Source organism: Empidonax traillii, unplaced genomic scaffold, assembly GCF_003031625.1.
Source record: "Empidonax traillii isolate 1590-97213 ecotype Southwest subspecies unplaced genomic scaffold, ASM303162v1 scaffold324:size701061, whole genome shotgun sequence".
Classification (NCBI taxonomy): Eukaryota; Metazoa; Chordata; class Aves; order Passeriformes; family Tyrannidae; genus Empidonax; species Empidonax traillii.
The window spans coordinates 485,910-500,393 of record NW_020955517.1 but is presented as its reverse complement, the minus strand read 5'-3'; the positions used below and the strand labels follow the sequence as shown (position 1 = coordinate 500,393).

At 37.5% G+C, this 14,484-nt stretch overlaps 1 protein-coding gene across 11 annotated transcripts in view; it reads left to right on the top strand.

Annotated features, from left to right (window-relative positions):
- Positions 1–14,484, top strand: part of HIVEP1 (human immunodeficiency virus type I enhancer binding protein 1) — a 127,186-nt gene that overhangs the window by 99,688 nt on the left and 13,014 nt on the right. For all 11 annotated transcript variants that reach the window (XM_027891656.1, XM_027891654.1, XM_027891653.1 and 8 more), the window contains 3 exons: positions 2,009–2,142; positions 3,491–3,666; positions 5,658–5,762. In XM_027891656.1, the coding sequence (XP_027747457.1) occupies positions 2,009–2,142; positions 3,491–3,666; positions 5,658–5,762 (415 nt within the window). The remainder of the gene's footprint in view (positions 1–2,008; positions 2,143–3,490; positions 3,667–5,657; positions 5,763–14,484) is intronic.

Below are 14,484 nucleotides of genomic sequence, written 5' to 3'. Positions count from 1 at the left end.
TGTGACCAAAACTCAGTGTTTCTGATAGCATCTTTGACAGCAGTATTTTGCATGTTTAAGACACTGAAGCAATTTATAAAATAGCATATAACCAGTAAACTGAAGTACAGCAGGGGAGGTAAATAGTAATTTGAATACCTGTGTTAGGCTGTCTTATACCTGTGCATAAACACATGTGTTTAAAAAAAAAAGAAGGAGTGCTGGGAGAATCAGAAGTATTTGACCTCATGTTAGTTTTTGCACTCTGGGTGCTTTTGTGACTATACAATTTATTATAACACTGTTTCATCATAGTTTGGATAACAACATGGGCCAAATACTTCTGGAATCTTTCTTTTTCCTTTATCTTTTCATTCCTCAAAATTAAATCTGGAAAAAATACTTAGTATTTAGGATTGAAAGATAAGGCACTTAGAGATTGCATTATTCCAGCTGCTGGGAATATTTATGTGGTATTGGGTTTATTGTATGTGTTCTGTATCTTCCGTGACTCTTTTCCTGTTTAACTACAAATCTCACCTTGTTATTCTTTGTTTGCAGTGGAAACAAAAGCAATTCATGTGCCTGATAGTGTATAGGAACTACAGCATGGCTGAGTTGCCAGGAATAAGCTTCACTTCTGATATTTCTCATCCACCTTGTATGGGTGCTGTTAAAACATGCAGGGTGAAATTTCTTTCTTCCTACACACAGGCAGAGTTGTCATGTGTGCTTTGATAGAACTGCTCAGATATTTGAAAATGCAGCCCAAATCAATCCAGAGGTCTGTATGAAGGCGTATGGATTGGAGCTGTGCTTGTGCGTGTGCATATTCCTAGGGCTTTGAATCGAACAGGAAGACACTTTTCCTCTGATCTGTGTTAATTCCTTATCAGGTCAGAAGTAGAAGTAAAGGCAATGTCTGAGGCTATATGAAGGACAACGGGCAAGGACTGGGTGCCAGAATGATGTCACCCTTCAATGTATGTAATGAACAGTGTAGCTGATCAGTCTTTTAAAGTCTACCAGTGAAGTCATTCCTCTTGCCAAGAATTCACAGCATTAAATTTTATAATGAGTGAAAAACATAAGGCCAGACTTTTTTTTCCTCTCATGATTTTATTCACTTATCAATATGAGCAAATGTGGTAAATGTGCCAGCTATGTGGGTAGAACAGTTTATAAATATAGCAGTAATAATTGCTGGCTAATTGGATCATTCCTTCACTGTTGCCCATTTTATAAATACCCTAGATTAGGAAGGAGTAGATTTTAATTGGGAAATGTTGGGGGAACTCATCCTCCTTGGAAAAAAAAAATTCCCTTTATTAATAATTTGGGAAAATGGAGAAATGTAATTCTGTTCTGCTAGGCAACTGGTATGCTTTATCTTGTACTTTGGTCTGGCAGTAGTAATGCAGCGTGTGGAGCCTTGCTTTGGAAGGGTAACCTCTCCAAACTGGGAACAGTCAGTTTCCACACCAAAACAGGTATATTTTTTAAAAAATATTAGCACTCAGAAATGTTACCTGTTAGTATCTTCCCTTGGTACACCTCTCCTTCCCAACCTTCTCCTCTTTGCTCTGCCATGGGAAGGCGGCTCCTTGGTTGGCAGGCAAGTTGGTCCCACTGCCACATCAAGTGCAGGGGAGCGATGCTGTAGCTGTTCAGGAAGCTCTTGGGTTTGAATGTACACATCTTTCTCTGTAGAAGGCTTTCTGTAGCTAAAAAGCATCACCTTCATCTTCCCAAAATTAAAAAGAGGCATTTCCTACTGCAGATTCAAGGCATCCCTGGTTTCCTACAGAGCCATAATCTCCGTACAGATTTAGCTGTCCACAAATAGACAATGCATATTACAGAAGAAGTTTGGCAAAAGATATATTTTGTTTCATGCATCTAACAGTTTCAAAAAACCGGTTATTAGAATTGTGGCTTTTATGATGCTTTTATTCATCATAACTTGAATGTTTGAATAGCATATGAATGACACTCATTTTAATGATAAGCATATCTCATTTTCTTTCAGCGAGCATTAAATAGAAAAAAATTGACTGCAACTGAATTCAGCAATAAGGAAAACTCTGAATCAAGCACTGAGCACGATAAAGAAAACTCCTTTATCAAAACTGTACCAAGAAGAGTTAAAATATTTGATGGAGGGCAAGTATTGTACTTTGTATACTAGATATCATCAGAAAGTTCTTTTTCCTTGATTCTAGACTTTACAGAGATGTTGCTTCCTGATTGATTTATTCTAAGCAACAGTTCCGATATTGTGGTCTGTGGATGTTGGTTTATGTTTCCAAGAAAAATGGAAAGTCATTAGAAGCATGGAGCCATGAGAGTTACGAGAAGGGATAATAAAATAAAGTACAGTAGGCAGCGCAATTCATTTTTTTTCCAAGGAACAAGCATTAATCAGCTGTAAAGGCAGATAGATACAGCCAGAGATGTAAATTCTTTTCCTGTATTTCTCTTACATGATAAATAACACCTATTGTGCAGTAGGACCATATAACTGTAGCTGGAGAGGATACAGCCCAGGGGCTAAGCAGCAGCCTGTGGTCCAGTCTGTCTGGCAGTTTGCTGTTGGCATACACAGGCTGGAGAACTCCTGATTTGAAAAGTGCCATGGAAACATTTACCGAGAGTCCTAGTCCCTGCACCACAATACTTTAAATCTGTTGCCTGATATGAGTAACAGTTAGCCACTGTGTACAATATCTTAGAAAACAGATTTTTTAAATAGATAAATGCTAGTGACACCCCTAAAATTTTGGAGCACAAAAATGGTGCATATTTTATTGTTCTTATAATTGGTGGTCGGTTCTAGGGCTTTCCATTTATTGATTCCCAACTGGAATCTAGTCTAGGCCAGCAGTTAAACTACTACCAGCTGCCCAGGTAAAACACTGCTGTGTCTCTGCTCAGATCCAAATGTTGCAGGGACCAGGTCACAAAAGCTGAGCTCAACCTTTGGGATCTTTGAGTGGAAATATGAAGGATGTAATTGAATGTAAGTAACTTTTTCATCTAGAGACATTCCCCGTAGTCTGAGTCCAGAAGACATTGATAGGGAATTTTAAAGGCTTTCCCATTGTCATAACTAATGCTGTTCCTTTTCTGCATCCAACGCAGAGCCTCAAAGATGCTCTTTAAAGCTTCCTCATGGTGCCCAAACCTACTTCCAAGAACTGACACCTTTAAAAAGTATGTTCATGTGTTGCAAAGAGGAAATTTGAAATCTTTAAATGCTTACTATCAATGGTACCTTTGTTAAAAAAGATAAGCTGTTATTCCTAAACAAATCTGATTACCTAGAGAAACATATAGACATAAATTTAACAAATAAATGCAGAAACTGAGCAGAAAAAGATCATGTTTGGTTTTGTCAGTCATTCATTTTCATCTAATGTGTTATTTTAGAAATTCTAGTAGATTGGTGTTTCTAACTAGAATCATTTTCCCATTACAACTGATTGCCTTACTCTTATGGTACCGTTACTAGGTACAAGTCAAATGAAGACTATGTGTATGTTCGAGGGAGAGGGAGAGGGAAGTATATCTGTGAAGAATGTGGAATACGTTGCAAGAAGCCCAGCATGCTCAAGAAGCATATTCGCACACATACAGATGTCCGTCCTTACCACTGCAATTACTGCAACTTTTCCTTCAAAACTAAAGGTAAGTGCACTTTACTGTGTACATTTTCCCCCTTTTTTCTTTCTGCTTTAAAGTAGAATTCTTCTCACAACTGGCTGTTCATGAGCTAAAGAGGTTGCCTCTCTGTGGAGTTTTATTGTCTTAATGCTTCAAATATTTGTAATTTCTGATTTCCTGCTCTGTATGTTTATTCAGATAATCACCTCTACATAGGAATGAACTGTGGGGCATGCCACAGTGGGTGAGAAATTGAAGTGGGAGAGTGAAATCCTGGGAATATGATGAAAATTAGGTGAAGACAAGTGAGATGGTTAGCTACTCCTCCTAGACAGGGATGGGACACAGAATTTTATGTCTGAAGCACTGATCTTTTAGAGTTATAAGGTGGACATATATTGTACTCGTATTGGCACTCAACCAATTGCTCTAAGAAAGAAATTAGCCTTTATTAAATTGCTATATTGAAATGATTTTTTTAATCAATGAAGGACAAGGTTCACTTTTCACTTGACCTTTTAAGACCCAAAGTTGGACCCCTACTCTCTAAAGCCTGTTTACAACAGAGACTTAAATGCATCCTAGTTTAAGCAGGCAGTATAATAAACAGTGGTAGATCCAGGCAGAAGAAATTTACAGCCAAAATACTTTCAGCAAAAGAATTCTAAGCAGTAAAATTTTTCTTGGCCTTGAACATCATTTAGCAATAATCCCCCCAGCTGTAACCTCAGAAACATTTGTATTTTTAGTGAGTTCAATACTATTCAGCGGTTGTGTGGAAAACTTCCAAGAAATAAGCCAGTGCTGCACAAAGTGGGATGGAATAGGCTTTACATGTGTCAAAACTGATCACTGCATCCTGACAGACTAGGTCATCATATTGCCTATGCGATGAAATGCTGGAGTGCAAACCAAATAAATTCTCATTATGGTTTTTGCAGAGTAGGGGTGCTGGCCAAGTTCAAGTAATTAAGTTCTGCCCATGTGAAGTTCTCCCTAGTTTCAGTTGCAGCAGATACTTGTATTCAAGTCCTCTTCTGCAGTTGGTATGCCCAGCTGTTGCCATCACTGCTGGCACAGTCAGTCACACGGTTGGGTGCTCGATGTTTGGTGAACCACCCTTCGTAACAGGACAGTGTAGTCAGCAACTTCATGCAGTATGTAAAACTGGAAAATTTGCTACTTGTGAGTCAACATGTTCATAACAATTGTTTCAACATTTGGGGTGAGTTACTACCTTCATTTCAAAGCAGGAACAAAATACTCCATAACCATAGAAAAGTCACCATTACACTGTGATTTCTTCCATTTAAATATCTCAAAGAAATTTTTTTGAGAGACAATAGGCAGTTTAAGTATAAAGTAAGCAGTAACTTCTAGTAACATGGATTTTATAAATACCATCATTTACAAATCTCAGCCACTCTTAACTTTTTCTTGATGGTATTTGCCATATTTTCTTTTCAAAGGACAAGGGGGAAGCAGCCTGTCAGGCCTCTCTGCTACACGTTCACTTTCGAGATTCAGATCAATGTTCATGTTCTGATACTGAAAAAAATGAATGCGTTTGTTCAAGTTGGCAGTGAAAATGTTTACACTAAAAATAGGATTCATCAAATACTAAAAGAACTGCAAGATAAGAACTTTAGTTTCACGTGACAGTTTTGGCAACATGACTTTGAGGACTGAATCAGCCTTTTTTATACTTTGCAATGCACAAAGGAAGGATGTCTTACAGCAGTGCAAAATACATCATCATCTAGGATTTACATCCTATTCTATTGTATCTCAATAAAAAAATTCTTGAAATGTACCCAGAGAGCTAGTAGCATTCAGGATGGTGAATTTACCTCAGCCCTTGGGGGCTTGCACTGAGGGACAAGGTTCTAGCAAGTGTAAAATCAAATCATACAAGTTGTTATAAATGTACCCAAAGAAGAGAGAAACATGCTGAGTGTATATTTGTAGACATTTGTAGTAACAGAGCAGTTTTTTGTTGTTTTTTTTTTCTTAAGGAAATTTAACAAAACATATGAAGTCAAAGGCACATAGCAAGAAATGCATGGATTTGGGAGTCTCAGTAGGCTTAATAGATGACCAGGATGGGGAAGAAGAATTTGGTAAGAAATAAGTCTTCTTTCTTTACTGAATTATTGTGGTTATTTTCTCATCTCAATTTCTTACCCTTTCTTTTCCAAAGCTTTTCCATTCTTGTACAGGGAAAAGATACAGAGATAAAAATTTTAAGAGCTAGTCCAAGGGAGCAAGAAACAATGGAAAAACTTTCAGCAAAAGAAATGACAAGCATATGCTAAGGATAAATTGCTGCTGAATTTTTCACAAAGTGTTATGCAGTTTAACTTTATCACTTTCACAGATAAATTTGACAAGACTGAAAATACCAGAAAAACAGCTGTTTGCCTAGGAAAAAATGTAGTCAAATGTAGTGCTTCTTTGAAAATAGTTGTGCATGGAATGTTCCAAGTTTTGAGATGCATATTTCGTTAAAGTTATATCAATAACATGCAACACAAATCACAAATTTGTTGCTGAGTGCTTTGCAAGGAGGCTAATCATCTTCCGGTGTAGAATTCTGTCCTCCTCCACAAATAATTGGGATAAATCCGCAGATAGGGATCACTTAGAAATTAAAAACATTATTCATCTTGACCTGTTCTAGTTCTTCATTTCTGATGAGAATGTTGTCAGAATGAATGTATTTGCTAATACTTGAAATTCTCCACTTCCTGCATCCCAAGAGATTTCCACTGAAGAGCAGATGAAATCAAGGACAGTCAAAGAGAGCCAAACCAAGTTCATGAGGGATTTGCTCAGAGTGATAAGAAAGGTGTGCCTACACCCGATGCAGTGAGATGGAAAACAGGATTGTGCATTAGGACTGTTTTGGATCTCAGCATGTCTCAGTGCAGTGGTGGCATTTTTCCCTTCCTCACATTTCTCAGTGGGGAGATGAGTTGTGTTGCCTCGCCTTGGTATATTTTTCTTCCTCCAGTGGAATAGTTTATTAGATTGTGGATGAGGTTTTGAGAAACGAAAGCAGTGGGGGTCTTTATTTAAACAGTAAAGGGAAAGAAAGATGAATGCACTTGCTCCCATATGACAACTACGAGCAGAATAAGCGAATCAGTTTGAATCTAATTCTGAATAATGCTGGGAATATGACTCAGCTGGTATGATTCAGTAGTATGCTAGGTAGAGAGAAACCTGCATTTTCCTTTTTTGGCATTCTTCGACACACTCCTTTTTCGTAAGCAAAATACGTGTCCCTTCACAATTTGAAGTACCAAATAAATAACACAAAAGATAAGTGTCAGGACAAATTACTGTCCTTTTCTTAGAGAGGAACAGTTTTTATTAACGTTTTCAGCCTTCAAATGGCAGGAACTGTGTCACTTTTTTAAGTGATGTTCTGTAGCTTCTGACATTTTTGTTAGTTTTAAAAACTACAGCTGAACAGATATTTCCATTTATTAGGAACTAAAAACATTTCTTTGATTGATAAATTGATATTCCCAATTGCATACATTAAAAATTGCATTTGGGGTTATAATGTAATGGGAAATGTTTCAGATTTTGACTGAATTTTTAATAAATCTGGGTAGAAGGAAGCCATTTCAAGCATTTGTTGAAAGAATGTTTTCCTTTGACTTCATGACTATTTAATTGAGAAAGAGAGAGGCTCTCTCTTTTTACATATCATGTACAGGCATGTTTAACCATAGTATAAATATATTATACGTTTCCTGAAATATTTTCTTTGCTTCAGCACAGTAATTACTTAATAAATTAAATATTCCATTTGGGAAAAAAAAAAAAAGAAAGCCAGACATTCACTAGGAATTACTATGTAATCCTTGAAATTCTTCATGGAATTTAATTTTATGACTGCAATGCCTTTTTTCTCCTCCCCCAGAGTAGAGGAGGTAACATTTCTTTCTTTAACTGGAACCCCAAACCAAAAAAACAACTTGGTAATAAAATCCCTACCTTCTCCAAAGGATCTGGCTCAAGTACCTGTAGTAAAACCAGCTTTGCAGCACAAAGCTCAGCAGTAGAGCCCTGTCCAAGAGGCAGGGCAATTAAACCTACGATAAACATTCATTTGCTGCAGCCAAACCAGTCCAACCTCTCCAGTTCCTGCAATGCACAGGGCATTTACAATTATCCATGTAAATTCTGTGAGTAACCGTACACTTCAAAAATGTGATTTAATCTGTTAGCTCAACTAGACACGCGTGAAGGTGTTTTTCATGATAATTCAGAATCTTGGTTGTCAGCCTATTTTTAAGGCAGAATCAGGAGGGGAAAGAAAGTGTGATATATTTGCATACATGCTTTTCTAAGTGTAAGTGGTTCCGTTGCCTGATACCCTTTATGTGCTAATTTGTGCTATATTTGAATGTGATTGAATATTTTTTTGAGGTGTCCAGGCCCTCGCAGTTAACAGCTCTTTGGCTGCCCTTTCCCCACAGCAGTGCAGCAGCACCTCACCCACAAAGGAAAACGTGATGGTCTGTGGGTATTGAGCAGCACTTGTGGCGTTATCTCTTTGGCCCTTTCACCCCCTCCCTCTGATATGCGTTGCTGGCGGGTTTGGGCCATATATCCTTCGGTATTTTAAAAAACCTCTTTAAAAGCACACATTTTTGTCGTGTGGTTGATAAAGAAGTTCTGTCTCTTACAAAGTGGTCTGCCTAATCCCATCCCTTTCCTCACTTGGAAGGCTATGTGAGACGCAGAAGGCAATGTGAGATGCGGTAGAGGAAGGTGCAGAAAATCTGATAAGAAATAATTATGACCTCAGAAAAAAAAATTCTTTCTGTAGACTGTATGAGATTGGCTTGTTTCCTGACCTGCAGAATGCCTGTCTGTCTGTCTCCACCTAATTCATTATCCTAACATTTGGAATACTGATTGTTCTTGTGTTAATTGAAGTTCTGCACCTTTGCTGAAAATAACTAAGCTGTGTGTTTTCAACTTTGAATTAGAGAATTTAGACAGAAATTTAACAAAAACACCAGTCCTTTATTTTTGAAGGAATTTACTGGGTCTAGTTTTGTGTAGTCTTTTTTAAAGAGTAGGCAATCACAATTATTTAAATACATAATTTTTTACATCCATAGAAGTCAGCTTTGACCGACAGCAGTACAGATGAAATGCATGCAGATTGAAGGAGTGCAAAATTGTGCACAACTCTGAACACATACACACACAGAGCCTTTTTGCAGTAATCTGAGAAGCTGAAATTTTGTTGTGCTGTAGTGTTTAGGGAATAAAGAAAGATGCTCTCTAGCTGTCTGAGACTGTATGTGATCAGAGCTTTTAACATAGCATTCTTTGTATTTGGACTTGTCATCATTTGGGTATTAGTAAATACTTTCTGGCCTGGGTTTTTGTATGCAAAACCATTCCCTCATCCGTTTATCTTTCATCTTCTGCTCTGTGGAATGTTCTTGTCACCAAAATACAGGGTTACAATGTGAGGAATGTTAATATCTGAATTAAACTGTCAGAGGAGGTGAACTGTTTAGTGTGACAGACCACAACTGGGGATGTCCTCTTTGGCTGTGCTTACCCAACATTTTGCCATGCAGTCTTAAAAACAGCAGTAATTTGTGTTCAAACTAAAACAGTGACAAACTTTAAAGTTGTAATATTTCATATGAAGGCTAAAGTATGAGTGCTATGGTATGCCTGAGTAAACTTGCACAAGATAATCATTTAATAATGAAATCAATAGATGGGCAGAACTTATTAAAGTGGTCTCTGCACAGAATTTTTATACCAAAATATCTATTATTTTACCAGTTAAAAGACCTAATTATAGGTTTTAGATACATATTTTTATATACATATATATACACACAGACATTAAAAAATACTTTCATTTTCTGCAGTATTGAAAAGGCTCTTCTGAAGATACAATAGTTTAAGTTAATTAGCAATATGTTACTTACAGTAAATATTAAGTAAGTTTCAATGGCTCTTCATTAGCCTAATCATGACTCAGTCTGTGTTTTCACTGCACCTACATTTAAGGAGTAAAAATAAATTAAAATCCTTGCAATAATATCCTTCTTTTACAAAGTGAATGGAAGGCTGGTTCTATATAGCTTACAATAAACATTATTTATTTTTTGTTAATGTCAGTGTCTAGTCTTCAACTAGATGTATGTTAGGTGTGCTGAACCCCTACACCTACAGCCTGGCAATAAACTGCCTAGTGCTAGGCTTGATTTACAGTATTCAAGTTACTTAGGAAGATTTAGGTGTAAATAATCTGTTTAAGCAGTGGCTGCTGTTATTTTGGTTTGCTTTACTTCATTACTTCTCATGCTCTTAGGAATGAAAGTCAAACGCCCACAGATTTTTTTTTTTTCTCATTTCTGAGGAGCCCTGGCAATTACCAGTCTGAATTTAACCCAGTAGATGTCACTATGAGTCCTGTTTGAAGGTGGTTAGCAGTGGACAGGAGCTGAAGCAAGACTGAAATCAGTTAATTAAAGCCTCTGAACAGATTTAGAATGACAGAAAACCAGCAAGGTTGGATATAGATGCATTGTTTACTGTACTTTTTTTTACTCTTTTAAGAATTTGTTTGAATGGTTGTGGATCAGTCTATTACAAGACTAACACAACAGGTAAAAGACAAGTCTAAGCTCTAATTGTTTAGAAGAGTAGAGTGAATTGATGACATACAGACCTTACTTTCAATTTATGATCATATAATGACATTCTGAAAAATACTTCTGCCTTTCTTACTGTGGTCTACATTTTTTCTGGAGTTTGATGGAGAATATCTAATACAAAACAGATTATTTTTAAATGCTTTTATGTAGCTATTAATCCTTAACTGAAGACAATTCCAGAATTTGAGGTGATTTGTGTTACTTGGAGGCTTTGTATTAATCAGATTCTAAAAACCAATAAATGTAGTAAATTTAAATGTAGATGTTAATAGATAGTGATTAGATACTTAGTGAGCTATGCCTTTTATAGAGCTAATTGCAATCCTATCATTATCTACGTAACTGTACATTTTCTTAGGAATGTGTAAAACTGAGCAGTCTGGACTTGTATTTTCAGATCTTTCTTGCCTTCCTGCCAGTGAAAGAATGACAATGAACATTTTGCTCTTTGTGTGAAAACCTACTTAGATATGATTAAGTTATAACCAAATATGACTAAGTTGTAAGTCGTTGAACTTTATCACTGGGTTTGGAAGAGAAATTGCTAAGTCTCTAGCAGGTCCTCAGTAAGTCAGGTTGTGTGGCAATAATATTGCAATTAAAATGAAAAGCTGTAAGTTGAGATTCTGAAGAACCTTTGTTTTAGTACTTTACAGTATGATGATAGTTAGATGGCCATTGTTAAAGCCATGTACAGTTAGGGTCCTTATAGGAAAAACTTGTAATAAAATAACTTAAAAGTACATAGGGAGACCTATTTCAGTTACCTAATTCATGGCATACCAACTGGAAAAATATGTGGACTTATCAGCCCCAGGCACTTCACTAATGGACATACTAGGATGCTGCTAATTCCAACTAATGCTATCGTGCTAAAGAACTTGCAGCTTTTTCTTTTTGGGGTAAAATACCAGTATAACAGAGCCTTAGCCAACAAGCTCATCGTCACCACAAGCACAGTACGGAGCTCACTAACTAAGGACCGAAAGCAAAATAAAGGAAGGTCTAAGATGATATTTTGACGATGATTTCTATACTTAATACATAGGATTAAAAATTCAGTTTTCTTAAAAATAATTGTAGCTGGCATGCAGGCAAAATTCCCAGTCAAAAGTTTTGTCCGTGTTTCTGTTATGCCTTTATTTCCATCTGTTCCTAATTTTTGCAGAGTTCAGGTCTGTAGACAAAGTGCACTTTCTCCTGTGAAATCCAAGAAGAAGAAAGAGTCTTTCTAAGGGTTTTAGAAGATGAGGTTGCAGCAGTTGACAGAGAAAGAGAGGCATTCCCTACTCTTCCAAAAAGACTATTTATAAAAAAATGAGGCTGTCTTGAACAGTCTTTCTGTTAAAATGGTGAGAGTTGAGTTACAAATTCGAAAGAGAAGTAGCTTTCATAAGCCTTTACTTAATAGTGTGAAACTTTTTTCCTGTTTTCTTTTTTTAAAAAAGAAACTGTGAACTTTCATGCCAAAAGCCATTTCTCCATATGTTAGTGGCCTTTAAATTTATGACACATCCTTCATTCTAAAATATCGCACACTGTTTTACAACCTCATACAAAGTTAAACACAGAAGTAATTTTGTTCCCTTTGGAAATTGAGTCAGTTCTAGTTTTTTATATACATATATAAATACATATATGTGTGTATATATATACATATATATATATATATATATATGCTACATAAGCATATGGTAATAATTGTGCATAGTTCAAGATAGGAAGCAAAGAATTAATTTTTCCCCCATTAAAACTGCAAGGGAACTTTAGTAGGCAGTGTACAATTACCAGAATGGATTGGGGCCAGTACTACTTGGTTAATAAGACACTGCTTGGAAAAAGAGTCTTTCACCACAAGTAATGGTCACAGCCTCAGCCTGATGCCTACTTCAGAGAAGACCCATTACCTGCCTGGGTCTTCCACCTTGCTAAAACTGCAGCATCAGGTCCTCTCACAACTCCACAGCGATGCTTAACGGGATCACTAATTGCAAAAGCTTGGGCACCTCTTGTTTCTGCAAACACACATGCAGGTATAAAAACCAGAGCAGTGTGTTCTTTTGTTCATTGCCAGAACAAGCAAGTCAGGAATTTTTTTTCTCATCTGATGTTGCAAAGCGGTGTGGGAGTAAGGGAACCACATTCATCGCTGTCACCTCGCCTACACTGCAGACTCTGGCTCCAGGTAACCACACTCAAATAGAAGCTGGCAAATGCACAAAGGGTGGAGGTAAACAGGGAAACAATAGAGGGAAACGATATCCCATGAAGTTCTGCGTGTAAGGAATCTGTGTTCCACACACAGTTCCCCTTTCCCTTTCCATGGTTTTATTCTAGAAAGCCGAGATGTATGCACAAAATTCCTACATAAGCAGCATTTGCTAGTAAATCCCATAACATTTTAAGTGTTGATTTGAAAAAAAGATAGTTTCTCCTTGTAAATCGGGGCATTGTTTGCACATATGTTTTCCTTGCTTTACAAATGTGACAAGTCAGTCTAATCACTTCAGGTAGTTCCGCTTGCCAGTAGAAACAGTCATTTGTGATTGACATCAGCTTTCACAGAAAATGTGATTCACGTGGAGAGAGTGAGAAAAAAGAAAAGAATCAGTAGGATTTCCCAGAGAATAGTTACATGATGCTGGTAAAAAGATTGAAGTTAAGAGGGAGTCTGGAGTGAATTATTTAAGCGCATTATTTAAGGAGTTGTAGGAATCGTGTGGATTACCCTTTAGATGTAACACAGAGGAGTCTTTGGGATCTGTTAATCTTTTGCTCTCTGTGCCTGAGAGCATTGTCCAAATACTTCTTGAACTCTGGCAGGCTTGTTGCTGTGACTGCTTCCCTGGGGAGACTGTTCCAGTGTGCAACCACCTTCTGGTAAAGAACCTTTTTCTAATATCCAACCTAAACCTCCCCTGTCACAGTTTCATGCCATTCCCTCAGGTCCTGTCACTGGTTATCACAGAAAAGAGATCAGTGCCTGCCCTTCCTCTTCTCCTCATGAGAAAGTTGTAACTGCAATGCAGTCTCCTCTTCTCCAGGCTGAACAGACCAAGTGCCCTCGGCTGCTCCTCATAAAGCTTCCCCTCAAGGCCCTTCCCCATCTCTGTTGCCCTCCTTTGGACACTCTCTAATAGCTTACTATCTTTCTCATATTGTGGTGCCCAAAACTGCACACAATATTTTAGGTGAGGCTGCACCAGTGCAGAGCAGAGCGGGACAATCCCCTCCCTCAACAGCCTGTGCTGATGCCTGATGCTGTGCCTGATGCCCCCAGGACATGGTCCGCCCTCCTGGCTGCCAGGGCACTGCTGACTCATATTAGACTTGCCATTGACCAGGACTCCCAGGTCCCTTCCCACAGCACTGCTTTCTGGCATCTCATTCCGCAGTCTGTCCGTACATCCAGGGTTGCCCCATTCCAGGTGCAGAATCTGGCATTTGTCCTTGTTGAACTTCATATGGTTGGTGATATGTACAGCCATGGTCCTCCAGCTCAGGGCACTGGGACTCCACCTAACCTATCATAAGCATTGAAGACAGAGGTAGTTGTTTCCTTTCTGAAATCAAACATATGTAGAGGTTCTAACGTTTTTGCAAATTAATGGTGAAGAAACACTATGTGTGTGAAGAATAGAAATGACAGAAGTACACGGAGAAAAAAAAAAGTTTAATAAGTCCATGTGTTATTGTTAATAGTATTTTTAACAATCCTACTTGCCATATTTTTGGACCTCACAGAATCAATGTTTCTACTAAAATGTATTTTCTATTTCGAACAGCTTTGTCTGTGAATGAGAATTACAAACAACGACTATTTAAAATTCTAAAAAATATTTTTGTTAGGATCATTCCAATGACCTGGAGGATTTGGGGTATTTTTAATAGCATCTGACATGTTCATATCTGCTCTAGCAAGTGGAGAAAATCTACAGTTTCCATATTTAGTTAATGTACAAATTACTGTATAGGCAAAGAGGGGCAAAGTCATTATAGAGGGATTTTTTTCAAAGAAGCTATTAGTTTCATTCCTAATTGCACTGCTCATTTGAAACCATAAAGGCTTATAATGCTGTGTAGCTTATTTAAAGGTAGCTCAGTTAAACTTATCTATTTTACCTGGAGCTCA